The 17,183-nt window shown below is 36.6% G+C and overlaps 2 protein-coding genes across 2 annotated transcripts; one reads left to right on the top strand and one right to left on the bottom strand.

The window, feature by feature from the left end:
• Window positions 1–3,977: 3,977 nt before the first annotated feature.
• On the top strand, window positions 3,978–8,204 carry LOC141822888 (uncharacterized). Its single transcript, XM_074710197.1, has 2 exons — window positions 3,978–4,176; window positions 5,376–8,204. The coding sequence occupies exon 2, from the start codon at window positions 5,406–5,408 to the stop codon at window positions 7,893–7,895; it is 2,490 nt and encodes an 829-aa protein (XP_074566298.1). The 5' UTR covers window positions 3,978–4,176; window positions 5,376–5,405; the 3' UTR covers window positions 7,896–8,204.
• Window positions 8,205–12,620: 4,416 nt separating this feature from the next.
• LOC141825282 (SNAP25 homologous protein SNAP32-like) lies at window positions 12,621–16,316 on the bottom strand. Its single transcript, XM_074712669.1, has 6 exons — window positions 16,275–16,316; window positions 14,756–15,236; window positions 13,606–13,702; window positions 13,378–13,502; window positions 13,196–13,293; window positions 12,621–12,857 (listed from the first exon to the last, which is right to left on the bottom strand). Exons 2-6 carry the CDS (start codon window positions 15,155–15,157, stop codon window positions 12,758–12,760), a joined length of 822 nt encoding a protein of 273 aa, XP_074568770.1. The 5' UTR covers window positions 15,158–15,236; window positions 16,275–16,316; the 3' UTR covers window positions 12,621–12,757.
• Window positions 16,317–17,183: the final 867 nt, after the last annotated feature.

Genomic DNA, 17,183 nt, shown 5'->3' with positions numbered 1-17,183 from the left:
GATGGAGTATCTCAAAGAGATTGTGGAAAATTTTACGGTGCAGGTGGGGATGACATCAACTTCATTGTCTTCCTCTTCCCTGTCAAGTCATGGAATTTGCTATAATCCACCATGCTTTGGAGGAAGATTGGACGGTGAATCCGTCCAATAATTACTTCCGAAGACTGCACCATTGACTTGACAAAATCTACCACTGGACAGCGGCTTCATTATTTTCCAAATAGATTATATCTTGCATGATCAGTCGATAAATCATCGAACTGTTTGATAGTGAATAATCTTATCTTTCAATTCTCCGTCGATAAAGATGGGGAATGTAAAGACTTTGGAAGGAAAAAAAACTAGAGAAAATTAATGGCAGATATTTTTTTTTTTCATCTGGGTGGGATGTCGACAATTCAGGTCCTGCTCAGTCCTGCACTGGTAAGCAAGCATGCATCAGAAGCATGTGTGACGACGCAACGCAAATGGACAGCAATTGTGGGTTGCCGTCTCGAATGGACTCCTCTGTGTGATGATGCTATATTTGATTTATTATTATTTTTTAATTTTATTTTAGCAATTAATGTCATTATCCACCTCATATTTATTTATAATTTGTTTTTCATAATATATTTTAGTGTATTTAATTAATAATCCATCTTTAAAATTATTGGTTTTGTATCGTCGGTCAATTTTCTTCATCGTGTATAATCAGTACTGTGGGGTCCCTCCCGATGTCAAATTTAGTAGTCATGGAGAAGCCATGAAGTTGTTTAATGGACAAGTGCGGTCGAGCAAGTATTATTTAAGAGCTGTGTTTTGTTTTAGGATAGAGATTAGGTTTAATTTGAGAGCGATTACCAAGTTAAAAAAGATAAAATATATATCAAAATTAAATTTACTAAGATAAATTGAATAACAATAGATATGCACATGCATCTCAACATGGATCAATGATCCTTCCTTTCTTGTTTGATCGGTCGACATCTCTATTAAGATCATTAGCTGATCTTCTGACTCAGCTAATTGTTTGATCTTCTGTCCTAACTTGTTAGGTAGATTCAATCCGCTCGATTCCAAAGGCCATAAATCTCATCTCCTTCAACTTCTTAGAAATTAAGTGAACGACGACTTCCAATGCACACAAACGACAAGCAATTCCAGGGTGGATTAGCCAATGGTCAGCATTCAGCCCTCAATTTTCTCACTGACTTTGTGAAAGGACTTTAAAGTTTATTTATGTATAGAAACTTTAGGAATGACCTTAAAGATTAAAAAAAAAAAAAGTTTGGGAACCATTTAATTTGACGGGCCACCTCGCACTAGCAGCCGCCCAAAGCCAGATGCGCGCACCTGTGCAACACTCGTCCTTGCAGTAGAAAAATTTGTACCCACTCACTAGAGTCAAAAGCAAATCAGTTTTAAAATTCAATTTTATATATAGTGCCAATTAGGAAGTTGTTGCATATAGTAATTGATCGAGGATCGAATTTATCCTAAGAGTCCCGGAGAAGTGACAAAAGGCCTGGAATGTTCAACGTATGAATCTTTTCATTGGAGGAAGGAAACGTGTGAAAACATTAAATCGAACACTTTCCCAGCAGTCGTTGGCTTCAAAAGTCATATTAATTCAACTGTATTGTACTAGCACTATTGGGCCCTTCGTTCTGTGAGTTTGTTCTCTTGTATTCAGCTAACCTCTATATGATATATATTAATTAATTAGTTTAGTTGTGTGAACCTTACCAGCTCACAGTTTATCAAATTGATCTTGGTGTTCACCCTTGCCTTGTGGTCTTAACCTTGCTGGTGCTAAAGGAGTTCTGGATATTGCTGTTGCGAGGGGCATGACTTATAAGCAGTTTCAACTGAAAAAAGGTACCACACCGATATTAATTGTTCCACCTCCAGTCTATTAAATTCCTGGAACAATTTGTGAAATGAACACCTTTTATGATTTTCTGAACTCTTGAAACTGTTGTAGTTCTATCTTTATTGTGAATGACAGGCCCAGGTCCCATTTTGCGCGATCCAGTTCTCCAAAATTGACCTTGGTGCTGGTACAGATCTGAAACAAATGCTTGAATTTGTGCTTCTGCAATAAATTATCATGCTATCCATCGTGTTACCTATTGAGTATCTCACTAGCTCCAACACACACAAAAGTCACACACACACACACACACACCTGATGACCTGAATCAGTTTCCTTCACATATCAGAGACCTTGGTGTAGGCTCTGCCCAGTGCCTTTGTTGAAAACATTGAACTCGTACAGATTTTTTCCATGCTGCGTCAGATTGTTCTTCATTTAGCCTCTACCACCATATATATAGTATACAAATGAGGGGCATGTTGAAGTATTCGAGGTTTAGAACATAAACCAAGTCCGGTACCACAAGCTCTAGCTATATATATAGCTAGGTCTAATGGTGGCATGCAGTTCGATCGATCTCTCCCCAAATAAAATACCTACGCCCGAGCCCCACAGAATTAATAACTGTCGTCCGCAATATAATAGATAACTACTTGTTGTTTACTAGTGGGCCTGGCAGATGTGAGAAACTCGATGTTGAACCATTCCTGATGCAGCTTTAAATTCAGACACAGATATATAAAAATGTACTGCAGGCCAATAAAATAAAAGTCCTATTATGATGATACTAGCTCGCTATATATCACTAAGTAATAATCTTATCTTTTCCTAGAAATTAAATTATCTAATCCAACGAGCACTAGTCATGATGAACGACCTAACAGGTTCGTTGAACACATGCTTATGTTATGATCGCCCTTTTAACCGAGTCATTAAGAATCATTCTTGATAATTTAATTATATGGAAAGGTTGGCCGCCTCGCGTACATATATATATATACTCTCATTAATTCCAACATAGATTTCTAAAATTACTACAAATAAAATTCAATCGCAATTGTAATTTTGGATCAATTAGCATGCATTTCATAAAATCACTATTGTCGAACAAAAGTGATTTAGGTGATGAAAATTAGTTGAATACAGATATACCTACTCATCACTTCAAGAATAAATTAATTAAATAATGTGTTGGTGAATTGCCACCACCGATATTGCATTGATTTTCCAAACAATAAAACTATATTTTTAAGTATATATCATCCTTGTTGAATCGATACTTCCTAAGCATCCACGTTGTTTTTGCAGCTATTTATCTACACTATTTAACCAATTATAAGAATGTATTGCATGACGCTAGCTATTAAAAGCACACACGGTTAATATTATTACTATACAAATCTTGGCTTTATTTTTTTGGATAAAAAATAATTAAAATAATAATAGTTATAATAACTCTTTTATTTAATTATAGCAAGCGTTTTAGTGTACTTATAATATTAATTTTTATTTAGTTGTAATTCACTTTGAAAAAGAAAACAATTAGGTGTAGTGATTTTTTATTTTACTAAAAAAAATACTAATGGATACTTTTATTTAATCACATCAAATAAAATAGACACTTGTGCATCGAGAGTGGTAAGTTTTATTGCAATCAAAAGGGTTTAATTTAATTGGCTTTAATTTAAATAGAAATGATTGAAAGATCATCTAAAATATGATTTCATAATGTCTTTTTTTATGAAACGGGAACAACGAACGATATGACAGAATGTGAACATCTCAGTGAGCGTTGAGTTATTTATAATCCTCAATTAGTCACATTTTTCTAATCAGTAAAATTAAAATTAATACTCTAACGAGGAAGTCTTAATTATCTATTTAATGTTCACCTAACTATTTAACTTTGGGAGGAACGGCTAACGAGGGCCACAATTTTAGTCATAATTTTGGTGGGCCCGCCGGGTAGTTTTTTGGGAAGGATTCCTTTGCCCTCCACATTTGAGGGTGGGGCCCACGGAGGATGTGGGCCCCATTATGATCTAACGCCCTGTTTTTTCTTCTTTCTTTCTTTTTCTTTCTCTCTCTCTCTCTCGCTCTCCGCTTTGTCCAGTTCAAGGAAGCACGCTGCGGGCGACGCCGTGGCAACGCCAACGTCCCGGGCACGGCTGATTGCTTGAGTACGGAATCGCGATTCTGTTGTGCAAATTGTCTTTTTGTAATTTGTGTCCGGAATTCAGAAGAAGGTACGATCTTGATGGGGCTTCTGCGGCTTCTTTGACAACCTCGCCGACATAATCATCGGAGAGTCGAAAAAGGTTGTGATTACTTTGGTGTTTTGATCCTATCGATCTCTGTTCTTGTTCGTTTCTGTTTTTTTTTGGACTTCAGATCGTCCTTCGCATTGTTTTCGATTTGCTGCGGGTAGAAGATGAGTGGGACGATGAGCTTCCGATTTCTGATTGTTTTATCCGTTGTTCTTCGGCGATCGAATGGAACTTTTTAGCTTTCTAATTCCTGCATCGAGAGGAAGATTGAGTTTCTATGGATGTGGCCTTCTATTGGTCTGGGTATATTTATAGATTCTCGTGTTGCAAAAGTGATGTTATATATGCTCATACAAAATCTGAATTCTCCACAGATGTAGGTTTTCGAATTTTCTTTTTCCCCGAAATAAATGAGAGTTGTGCATACTTATCTGTGAAAAAGCTTCTTCTTTTTTTTGTTAGCTTTTAAATAGAACTGGCCTTGTGCAGTCGTCGCAGCTGCTTTTGAAATTTTCAGTTCACTAGTGCCACGATTGGAATTGTTTGGATGTCTTAAATTAAACAGATGTTCTTACCTTTGAACTTTTTATGAATTTGGTAAGTAGGCATGGATTCAAACATGCCGATCCACTCATTTTAACATTTAACAATTTCATTGCCAATTTGCTTTATCATAGTACATGTTTCATAGGCTCACAATTTTAGGCCAGTTAGGGGAAAAGCAAGTAGTTTTTCACCTTAATTCCTTTGCTTTCTGCAGGACAGTTTAGTGTTAATAAACTTAATCTCCTTCATGAACTCTATTCAATTGAACTTCCAGGGTGAACACTGAGTCTGATATATACTTCATGATGCATCTTGTGGTTCTCTTTAACTTTTATCGCAGAAACACACTGCTAATGTTGCTAGTGTCACATTTCAGATTGTTTTAAATCTCAATCGGGACAATTACCTGTTAGCTCTGAAATTAAATTCATGGATTCATTAATACTATTGAATTAGTAGTATATAAATTCTTCTTTGATAGCATTTATCACGGTGCATACTGCTCTTTTTCATTAGTGCCATATCAGTCTGACGCTAGAGCACTATCAGTGACTAACCCGACTTTGAAACATGATTTTAGCAACTCTCTCATTTTCAGACTTGATATAAGGTGTTCCATTAAGTTCTTTATCTTTTGTTCTACAGCTTCTTCATGTTTAATCGCCGGGAACTTGACATCACATGCCTACCTTATGTTCTTGCAGGATTCTGGATATTAGCCAAAATTTTCACCAATGAGTAAAGAAGCAGCAGAGAGGGATACTATTTCTGTAACCCCTGAGATATCAAGGCCTAAAAATTCAGCGGGAAGAAACTCTACAGGGAAAAAGGAAGGTTCATCTGAGGAAAAGCTAATTCCTCATTACCTAAGAGCTTCCATAAATTCTTGCCATGATATGTGCAAGTATGGAATAAAGCATGATGTAGAGGTTAAGAAAAGGCGTCCTATCCGTAAAAAAAAATTAGCCAATAAAGACATCCCTATTGGTGAAAAAGATGAAGGCACCGTTGTTAACAAGCTAGAGAGAGGAAAGAAAGATTATTCAGATTTGCCACCTGAGAAGCCAGAAAATGGTTTGCCACCTCAGAAGCCAGAGAATGATTTGCCACCTGAGAAGATAATTCAGATTTCTGATCTTCCAACTGAAAAGATAATTCAGCTTTTTGACTCAACTACAAATCCAGAAGAAGTTCCAGTTCAAGGTTCCATGGATTGGGAGTTCGATTTTCCATCAAGTGCTAAGATGACTGATTCATTTGTTAAGCATGCACCTCCGAATCAAGATGACGGATCATCAGAGGAAACAACATGCATCGAACTAATGACGCCATCATCCATTTCACCAAGCAATGCTTCTGATTTGCATGAGTCAAATTATCTGTCAGAAGGATTAGGATTACCTGTGAAGCCCATGAGCATCAATGTAGATCAGAAAGCAGTGGAGAATGTCATTGCCTTTGGTGAGATTGGACCTACAGAAGGATCATCAACTGAACCTGTCATGGTAAAACTCATGGTTTCATCATCAACTGAACGCGTCAATGCTTCGGTCACACATACATCTTCCAATCTTCTAGAAGGGATCTCTGAAGAGCTGAATGCCACATTTCCCGTACAGGAACACACTGCTTCTAGTGAGCATACTACTTTAAGCGAACTGGACGCATCGCCTGTTGAAGTTTCAAGCGTGAAGCCTAAGAATCACAAGAATGCAATATCAGCCAGGAAGGAACTTGCCAATGGTGGTATGCCACGCAAGACAACACTATCCGGTGCAAATAAAAGGGGACAAAAGGTAGGTCCTTGTCTAGTAGCCAAAGCAAAAGGAGATATAATTGAACTCAAAAGAGCAGATGAAAGTATTGGTGCCCACGAAAGAACCAAAGTCATTCGACATGCAAAGGTCACGGTATCTGGGACTTCAAATACAAAGGAAAAGAATTCGTCAAGTGTAATAAGCAAATCGGTAATTTCTAATAAGACGGAGACTAAACAGATGAATAACAACCTTGTAGCTGAGACAACCAGGACGGTCATGAAAAGAGCTTTATCAGCTGGTAAGACTGCTAATGCATCTGCTGAACCAGCCAACCCCATGAAAGCCAAGGATCTCTTACTAAAAACTATGTCTCAATCAACTTCTTCAGAAAATCTGAATCAATTACAAAGTGACAAGATAAGCAAGGCTCCAAGCCATTCAGGTAGAGAAGTGAACAAAGTACTGGGGCAATCCTTGAGATCTCTATCTGTGCGGTCCCTTACTAGAAAAGTGTCAACAAAAAAGTTATGTAAAAACAGGAATATAGTCCCTCTGGTGAAAATTGAAAAAAGAGCTGGGAAGCTGGGACCAAAGAAAGAAAGTGGTGAATGTAGTGGACCAAAACAAGAGAACATAAATCTCAGGTCTCTGAAGCAAAATGTTAGAAAGCATGAGGAAGTGAATAAATCTGCTGGGAAAGAGGGTAACACTGGTTCTAAGTCTCGTGGAGTGAATGAACCTGATATGAGACAAGCAGTAGCACAAGGGAGCTCCATTGTTATATCCAAGGATCAAATTGATAAACCACATAGAAGAACTGCAAGCATCCAGTCAGATAAATTATCTACACCTCTCAAGTTGAAATTCAGCAGAGGTAAGGTAGTCAGCCTGCAATCTGAGGACAAGGCACCGAGAATACTCAAGTTCAGACAGGCTAAAATAGCAAGTGACAAACAAAATGCTAAAGGTGACGTTGATACAAAGTTCACTGTTATCTCCAAGGGTCAGATTGACAGACCACATAGAAGAACCGCAAGTGTCCACTTGGAAGATAAATTTTCCACCCCTCATAAGTTGAAATTCAGCAGAGGTAAGGTCACTAGCCTGCAACCTGAGAACAATGTGCCAAGAATTCTCAGATTCAGACATCGTAAATTGGCAAGCGACAACCAAAATGATCAAGGAGATTTCCATACAAAGTTTCTTAGGAGTGGTCGAAGTGTTCCAAACTCCAATGCTTCCCTTGCAAAGGCACTTATAGTCGTTCTGAAGCACCAAGATGTGCAGGAAAAGAAAGACACACAACGTTTGCTGAATCAGGTGATTGAGGAAACTGCTAGAAAACTTGTTGAGACCAGGAAGAGCAAGGTGAAGGCCCTGGTTGGTGCTTTCGAAACTGTTATCTCACTTCACGAAGGCAAAGTGTCTCCTCCTCCAGTTCCACCAACTCTTTCTGATGCTTAATTTCGACGATTGCCTGCGTCATAATATTCTCTTCTTTACCATTGAGTCTGCAGGAGATTGGATTGCACACTAATATGCTCTGAAGGTGTTCTCTCAGGTAACAGTAATAAAATTAGAATCAGAATAATAGGCTAACAGGTTTTGCTTGTGTTTGTTTTGGTCCTGCTGTATATTTCATATAAGTTTTGCTACTCGTTTTTCTATTCTTTTTGTACCTTGACTTCTCTCATTCCAGACTTGTCTAAGCTTAGTGGATAATCAATACACCTGTGAGACAGTAATAAATAAATTTGCTTTTCATCTTTTTTTTTTTTTTGTATTATTATTCTCTTTGCTCGTGTTTCCTTATATAAAAATACTTGAACAACCTCTTTTTTTATGGTCAGTGAATTGATAGTATTTTAACTCATTTAGTTAAAAGGTATTTTAAAATGAAATAGAAATGCGGGTCAAACGATTTGGTTTGATCAATTTTCAACATAATCGAAATTTGGTCGAACTGTGTGGTTTGAAAAAGAAAGTCAGTTTAGATGGGCTACTTCCAATATCTGAAGTTGAAGATTTCTTTAGCGGTGGTTGATAATCTTCAATTAATCGCCTTGCTTGACCCATTCCTTGGCCCTTTGTCAACTTAACGAGGCCAGGGAATGGACATGCCCCATTTTTTTGACTTTTCAATATATACGATCAATTCTACCATACTTTTGCCTTGTTGAATTCCACGAACCATCATCATATTTGATCACACTGCGGCGATCCAAATGAGTTTAATAACTAGTACAAAAAAAAGTTTTTAATAGATGCTAGAATTTAGGGATCATTTAAGGCAAACGGAAGGTCGACAGTGGAGATCGACCTCTTCTTACTCGTAGCCTTGTATCGTCTTGTTAAATCGTCAAACTTGGAGATGCAATGATTTGTCTTCCAAGGTATAGCTAGTGATGAAACAATTTGGCGGAGACAACGAAGAAATATAATTGGCAGAATTCCAAACGAGCGCTTCACTTTTGTGTTTTCAAAATCAAACGTCACACCCTCTGCTCAAAATGCTTCCTTCCATGCAAGTATATGATTTTGTATCAATCAAATACGTATAAATTTAAGTGATACAAAACTCAGAGATAATCTACCCCTATTATCAAGGCGGCATACTGTTTAGGCCGCACCCATCTAAGCAGGAACGAGAAGGAATGAAAAGAATTGTGTTAGCAACGGGTGTACCTGACCACCGGCTGGGTCCGGTTACCGGGTCCTAAGCCGGGCTGTAATCGGGTGCACGGACTAATTAATTACCCGGGTTACGTGCCTGAATTGTAACCGGTCCAACCCATTGATGCCGGGTTAGTTAAGATTCAGGGGTTCATTAACCCATTGAATCCGTTTCTCTACCGAAATATTTTATCACTCGGCCCTCCCTCTCGCACGTGTGCTCGAGCCTATCAATTAAAGGATACCCTCCACTTTATCGGTTGAGCTTTAACTGTCGGTTCAAATCAGATGGATTTTTTTTTTATATAGATGTCAAAAGAAATTTGTTGATGCTGGTAGTCAAACTCGAGTTTCTCTGGTAAACATGAAATATCCTAACCAACTAGATTACAACTATTAATTTTTATATATACTAATTAATTATTTAATAATTAATCAATACTTTTATTTCATTATATTATTATTTTTAATAATTGAAAGAGGAGTAAGAGAGACGCTTATTCATTTGTTATTTAATTTATAATCATTTATCGATTAATGATGTCACGTGTTAATTATTATTTAATAATTATCTTTTGTTATATGATTATTTTTAATAATGATCTATCAACGTACAAATAATTTTATAAATTTAATTTTTTTAATATAATAATTTTAAATGGTGTATTGAATTGTAAATCCATGATTTCAAATCTAAATCATTTTGAATGGTTAAGATTAAAAGTCAACCTGTTAGAAATCGTAGATTGATGATTTCAAACCGTTGAATTAATTCTGAACTTGGTTGGATATAACAACGCGTACATTAACTTCCTCGCAAGCATCAAATTAATTTGATGCCTTGGATCACCGTCCCCCACTGCACAAGTACCATCAGAAACAAGCTTATGGCTTAAGAATTTAGATGACATCCTCCGGTGTGACTTGTTTCAATATAAGAAGACGGAACACATCGACACGTTAATTAAGAGGCATTGAAAAGAAAGGTCACGAACAGACAAATTGCACCTGTCCAACTAATTTCGACCTCCATTTTGTAACATTTAGAAAGAAAATATATATATAGAGAGAGAGATATGGATCATATTTAAGGTGATAAAATTACAGAAAAAAATTATTCACACACTTCGACAGATAAACATCTAATTCAAAAAATAAAAAAAAAACTTTGCTTTAAGTTGACATCCTCCATTGTGATTTCTTTCAGATCATGAAGAAAGAGCGCACGATCGAACAAGAGCAAGGAAAGAAAGAACAAGAGAGGACGAAGCTAAACCCAATTAACCATGTATCTGCTGTACGAGTAAAACTAAGAAATTATTCATCTAAACCAGCAATTAGGGCTGCTAATTAACTCTACCCGCGATCTAGTTGTGGAGGGGGTTTGGGCCGGTGGGGACGAGGCGCTTCTCGACGCCGTATCTGGGGTCGATCTCCTCCGCCCGCTCCGGAGGCGGTGGCTTAGGGGTAGTACGGAAGGCGGCGTCCCGGGAGGCGTGGTGGCTGCGGCGGCCGTGGAGGTGGACGACCGACGATCCGGAGGGGCGAGTCCATGCGGCCGGAGGCAGGAGGAGGGCAGCTGTGAGGAGGATGAGGAGGAGGGCGAGGGAATTGGGGAAAGAAGAAAACTTCATGGCGGATTCAGAGCAGCGATTCCATGAAGTAGGGATTTGGGGAAACTAATGGGAACAGCGGAAGCGGAGCTAGGGGAGTTAAACAAAAAGGAAGAACGAGAGAGAGAGAGAGAGAGAGAGAGAGAGAGCTTTCAAATTAATGAATGAGTCCCAAAGAGTTTTAATGTGCATGGGGTCGTCTTCTTATCAGTCGCTATTTATAGAGATCACAAGCGGAGGTGAGACAGGGAGAGTAGGGTTGCCTACTCGTGAATTGTTGTAATTGATCAACGGTTTAGATCATGTGAGATTTGGGCGTGTTTACCATGGATGATCATATGCTTTGGTTTATATATATATAATACTGAATTACTCACGATACTAGAAATTTAAAATATAAATATTTTTTAAAATTTTATCCTGCCTCGATGGCGAAATACTTCTAAAAAAATTAATTAATGATGATATATATTCAGTTCAACTGTGGAATCCGCGTGTCATCCCAACAGTCTTACATGGTCGATCTCATGACCATATATGAGGCGGTAAATTGAAAAGTGCAGTTGACCACGATAAACTCACGACCATATATGAGGAGGTAAATTGAGAAACTACAGTTGGTCACGACGGAAGAGGACATTGCCTCGGCTTTATCGAGATTCGATTCTTACCCACTTCAGTAATTCTGCTCCATCATAATCAATTCAACTATGCCCGAGGCAATTAATGATGATATTCACATTTTACAACAAAGTTGAATTTAGTAGCTGTTTTGTTTACTTTAATTTTGATGTCAGCAGGAGAAATTTGGCTTAAATAACCGACAGAGTTTATTAAAAAAAAATTTGCTTCACCTTTTAAAGTTTTAAGGCTATCAACTTAATCACCTCCTAATTAAGTTTTCGAAATCATTTCCTTTCACACTTTGTATTTTATATATATATATATATAACGATTGATTAATGTTAAATCATGAGAGTGAAATGAAACAGATTTGAATCTTTAGTAGGTAAAATGCTTTTTTTTAACAAAAAAAGTGAAAGATAAGGGAGCTGCATTCAAAATACTTGTAATTGACCTTCATTATATTTGAGTCATTAATATTAGTAAAATATAAATATTGATATTTATTTAGTTTAATTTTTAGTAGTATTTCTTAATTTACTCTCATCTAATGCATGTATTAAGGTTCAATTCTTATTGCAATCATTTAGCATCTTTTCTTATGACTAAAGAATCATGTAACTTGGGTTGCAGGTAGGCGATCGATAACTTATAAAGAATTAATGTAAAGTTGAAAATTTAATTAGTAGGTATGGACAAAATCCATATTCTTTGAATATAATGAAGATCATGCAAATGTAAATCTTTCACTATAGCTACTAAACTTGGCAAAGAAGAGTTTTCATCTAATGGTTTTGCTCAAGTAGTAATAATGTAGAGAGTTTAGAATTTAAGAAAAATTAGTTCAAGTGATAATGCCTCATTTTCGCTTTCATTGTTAGCTCACTCATACAGATCGAAGTTAACCAGAAAGTGCCCAAGACAAGATTGACTACTAGTATAATAGTATTGATGGAGTCGACATGTTATTTCTCTTATCGTCAAGGTGATAGAGGTTGAAAGAAGGGATACATGTTTTAATTTGTTTCCTATTAAAATTAAGACTAAAAAACTTCTATCATCGAATACATGGAAACATAATAAGATAATATGGGGGGAAAATATGATTGGAAAAGGAAGAGTGGATTTCGGCATTTGTGTACGTAGGACATCATGATATTATATATATATGATGTTATTCACACTAAACTTGTTCAAGAGTTTGAATTTTATTTAAAGGATGTTCAAGGTCTATTCAGTTTTTAATGTCGACTAAAGAAATTTGTGACAGAAGCAAAAAGAATCAAACAGTGGCAGTGATGCACATACAACTGAGACTGTCAAAAGAAAAGAACATGATACAAAGGCAAAGCTCTTCAAGTGTGCACTAGAACTATTACAGGCCATAGCTTCATAAATTTCTTTAAAAAAAAAAAATCATTTTCCGAGCAATCGCCGGCCTTGCTGGTTTGCACCTTTAACCCTCTCATGTATCTCATCTGTATCGTCCTGCATACGGTCCAAAGCTACATTTTGCCTGCAATTTCCAAAACAAAACAAACTATTAAAGGATATATTGGTATTAATAACCAGCTGCTAATTTTATAATCTTCTATTCGTGTATATAAATTGGGTAACTAGTATAGGACCGAAAAAAAAACCAAAGGAAAAAACTCGTAAACATGATCTGGTTTCGAAAAATAGCATTTGTGTGAATTGGTACCGATGACAAAACCGACGAATTCAAAATCTCCCATTTGCTATTTATCTATCTTGAGTATTTTCCAAATTTTATGCCTTTCATTTCAGGGCTCTACTAATTATTAGAAACAAAATGAATTAGATAAAAGAACATTCAGATGATAGGTAACCCACCTCTTAATCTCAGAACCCATGTCAATGGCCATACTTTTCAGCTCACCCAACAAGTTGCTTAAATCAGAAAGCACGTCGTCTTGCTTTGCCTTCTCATGCTGGTACAACAAGCATAGAATGAATAAAGTGTTGTTTAGTGAAACAAAAACTAAATAGGACACGTAATTAGATTCAATGTCCACCTCGACTTTCTCAAGTGCAGAGGTTTGTTCCGAGGGAAGATGCCGAGGTTCTGACCGAGGTGGAGCAGTAACTAATCCCAATTTCTGCTTCTGCTCAAGGTGGCTACCCTGAGTATGAAAATCATCTACGATTTTGTTGACAAAACATCAGAAAAAGTTGAACCAATATGTATGGTTTTCAATGGATTTGTTGGGAATTAGTTGACCAAAAAAATGGTTGCACTTTACCTTGGGGCACTGGAAGAGGTCCCTTAATTTTGTGTGTTTTCTTTGGCTTCCACGTCTTAGAAAATAAGCCCCCAAGACTTCCTAAAAGCTTTTCACCCTAAAGAAACACATACATTAATCAGAAACATAGTTTAGCACATGAAGATGACAGTGCTTGGCGTTACAAACAAACTGTATCAGGAACCTGTAGAACAAAAATAGACACATGTGACTCGATTAATAAATTGCTTCCACAATATCCTACTCAAAATAGGGGTGAAGGTGGGTTAGGTTGGGTCTATTTTCAACCGAAATTTGATCCGGCCAAAGTCTTTTGGATCAAGGAAAATTAATCCAATATAGTATATATGCAAGTCAAAGTACGGTAGATTTGACCAAACCCAAACAAGATCTGATTGGCTATCAATTTTTAAATAGCATCAAGGACTTCCAATGTCAACAAAAGCTAAAAAATTAATGGAACAAAAATTCATTCTAATATCATAAATTAATATCAAAACACCTACTTAATGTGCTATAGTTATGAATCCAGAAATATAATATACAAACCTAGTACTACAGTGCAATAGAGTAAATTAGTATTTCATTACTATTACAATTCAATGGTACATATCAATTTTAAGAGTAAACTACCCGGGATAGCAATGGGTAATTAATTGACTATTTATGTGATTAAATTTTGAGCAAATTAAACTTAGGCTTGGCCAAGTTAATTGGCATTTAGATATCCATGTATGACCCAAAATCCATATACATGTATATTTATATATATGCCTGTGAAACTGATCCAAAACAAAAATAATTAGATTCTGAGACAGATGCATCAGGCTGGATCATGTAACTATTGGATTGGATTTTATGCTCATCCCTAATTCCGAAAACCACGAATATATTCTATATCTCACAAAGTTAAGCACAAAATTTCTAAACTCATCTACTATAAGTTACAAAAATTAAGCACAAATTAATCTTTGCCAAGATGGATTCTGCGTCAAAGACTAACTCACAATTAGTAGTAAAATAGGCAAGAGGAGCACAGATGCTTGGATTTTTCTACTTAAGTCTATTGAACTAGTTTGATTAAATATAGTTCTTTGCAACTCAACACAGAAAGGGAATAGAACAAAACTAACTAAAAGGTATAGCATACCCTACTAAGATCGTGCTCAATATCTGCAACAGCTTGGTGAGTCCTAGTAATTTGTTGGCCTTGTTGATGCAACTTTACAAGAGTATTTGAAGCATCTTCTCTCATTTCTTCAGCAATTTTAAGACACCCATTTATGGTGTTTGTAGTCTCCTCGGCCTTGTATACAGCATAGTTTTCCAGTTCTTGTACAGACTGGTTCTCAATGCCACCTGAATCACGGAATTCATTCCTGTATCTGGCATTTGATGCTGAAAATCCCAAACGCGAGGATGCAGAAGTAGTAGGCTTGCTGCTTTGATCAACTTCAAAATCAGCAACAGAATCAAAAGGGTTGGAGCTAGAAATTACAGGTTTTGTCCTCTTCTGGTTGGTGGTTGATAGAAGAACCTGCCTTGCATCCATCTCAACTTTGACTTGCTTATAGCAATTGATGATAAACTCAGTGCGGAGAGAGAAATAAATGGAAATGATTTATTTTTTTCTGCACGTGACAAGGGTAAAAGAAGCTGAATAATACATTTTTGAGAATACTATCCAAAAACAAATGACAAAAGATGGAAAAGACAGCCCCATCATTTCAATTTAATAGCAGAAAATAGTTGAAGTACAACAGCAACTAGGAAAAAGTTGGTAGATGCAGCGAACACAAACATCAGTTAAAGCTAGTCTAACACAGATCAATTAATCTGGAAATTAGCATATAATCGAGTTACCAACAAGTTATAGAAGAGACTAGCATTGCATGGAGTATCTTGAATATGAGAACACAAAATATTACAAAACCATAACTTCTAGGTCATCTTTTAAATAAAGACATTAATGAAGACTAGAAAAGAAACTGATTTCTGGAAATCACATTTCAAACCCTTGAAACTGATATCTGTAATTATATTTGAAGAATCAAAAAGTTGTAGTCTGATAGATCTATCTGTTCTATTTTTCTTCAAGTACCATTCATCAATCACTGTACTATAGATCTATAGCAAAAGTCTATCGTTTTTGTTAATATTTTATCCATTTTTTATTACATAGATAACACAACCGAAATTGAAGAATATATGAATCCTCGCACAAGTAATTGTGATGATTTATTTTCTTTTCTTAAAAAAATACATATTGTTTAAAAAATGGAAGCAAGTAGCAAATTAAACAGAGAAAAAGTAAAATTCACTTCGATTAGACTTGAGAAGAAACGCTTAAATTGAAAATGCTTGATAGGAAACTGATCCCACTTCTAAGACTCAAACAAACTAGCAGGATTGGAAATACGAAACAACAGCCTCTCGGCAGTATTGCATCAAGCAAAATAAGAACAACTTGGAGAGAAACTTAAAACACTAAGCTAGACTTGGAGATCCTAAAAAGTCAGCAATAAGAACTAAGAATATACCGATAATACTAAAAAAATGTCAGGTAATTAAGAAGCCAATCAGATGCTTAGCAACCTGGAACCTCAAAATCCGAAACAAGAAAGAGCTACAGACGGTATACCACAAGGACATCAAAGAAGCTGCCATACCTTAGCAATCCAACCCGGCAATAGATCCAATTAGCAGCAAAGAATGAAGAAAATGGCGGAGTTAAAAGGATATGAAGATTTCGCCCGAGAGGCCGCGTCAAATTAAAGAAAGAGACTTGCATGCGCGGAAGCGTAGGCGGTAGGAAATCGAGGGCGAGAGCCTCGCGTCGAAACGTAGTCGTCGTCCTTAGTTGAATGGATCAAAGAAGAGCGAGGCAGCAAGCAGGAGCGGAAAGACGGGAATAGACAAGGGAAATGCTCCTCCTCGTGGTCGCTGCCAAAAAATTTGACCGTTGGGCCACTGTTATCCTAAAGTTTGGCACAACTTAAGACCCGACTTATTTATGGGGGTTCCTAAAGGGCCCCACGCGGTGGTTCAATGAATAATCATGTCGACAATAAGGGTTTTACATGTATTAAATCGACCTTTATAGCTCGATCTGCTAGTTGTGGATTCAATTACTTGGGTTACTTTTGTCTTTATGAGTGAGGTTATATATGTTTTTCTAGATTGCGTTGTGTAATGCGCTCGCCACTCGCTGTATGCTCTCGCCCTCTCTGCACACTCATCGAAAAGAGATAAGCCTTCAATCCATTGTTGCAGCATTAAAAATTAATTGCTCTATTAAGAGTAATGTCGTCATTTTCTTTCCATCGACTCTCAACCGACATGAACTAGCTAGGAAACGCTCCATGAAACACACAACTTTTCAATATAATAGAGCTAGTATGTATGAGTTATAGTTGAATATATATAGAAAAGGTTCATTTACAATGATTAAGAATCGTTTTATTTGCTATCACGTCAATTTGGGTGATTAATTAAACTATATGTAGTAAATTTATATCATTGTTGTCTGTTTGTAATGTATCTCCTAATTATGAATGGTGAGTTTATGATTAATAGAT

This window comes from Curcuma longa, chromosome 3 (genome assembly GCF_044706935.1).
Source record: "Curcuma longa cultivar G26 ecotype Majalengka, Jawa Barat chromosome 3, ITB_CL_G26_1.1, whole genome shotgun sequence".
Taxonomy (NCBI): domain Eukaryota; kingdom Viridiplantae; phylum Streptophyta; class Magnoliopsida; order Zingiberales; family Zingiberaceae; genus Curcuma; species Curcuma longa.
The sequence above is the reverse complement of the archived record's forward strand: the minus strand, read 5'-3'. Positions and strand labels throughout refer to the sequence as shown.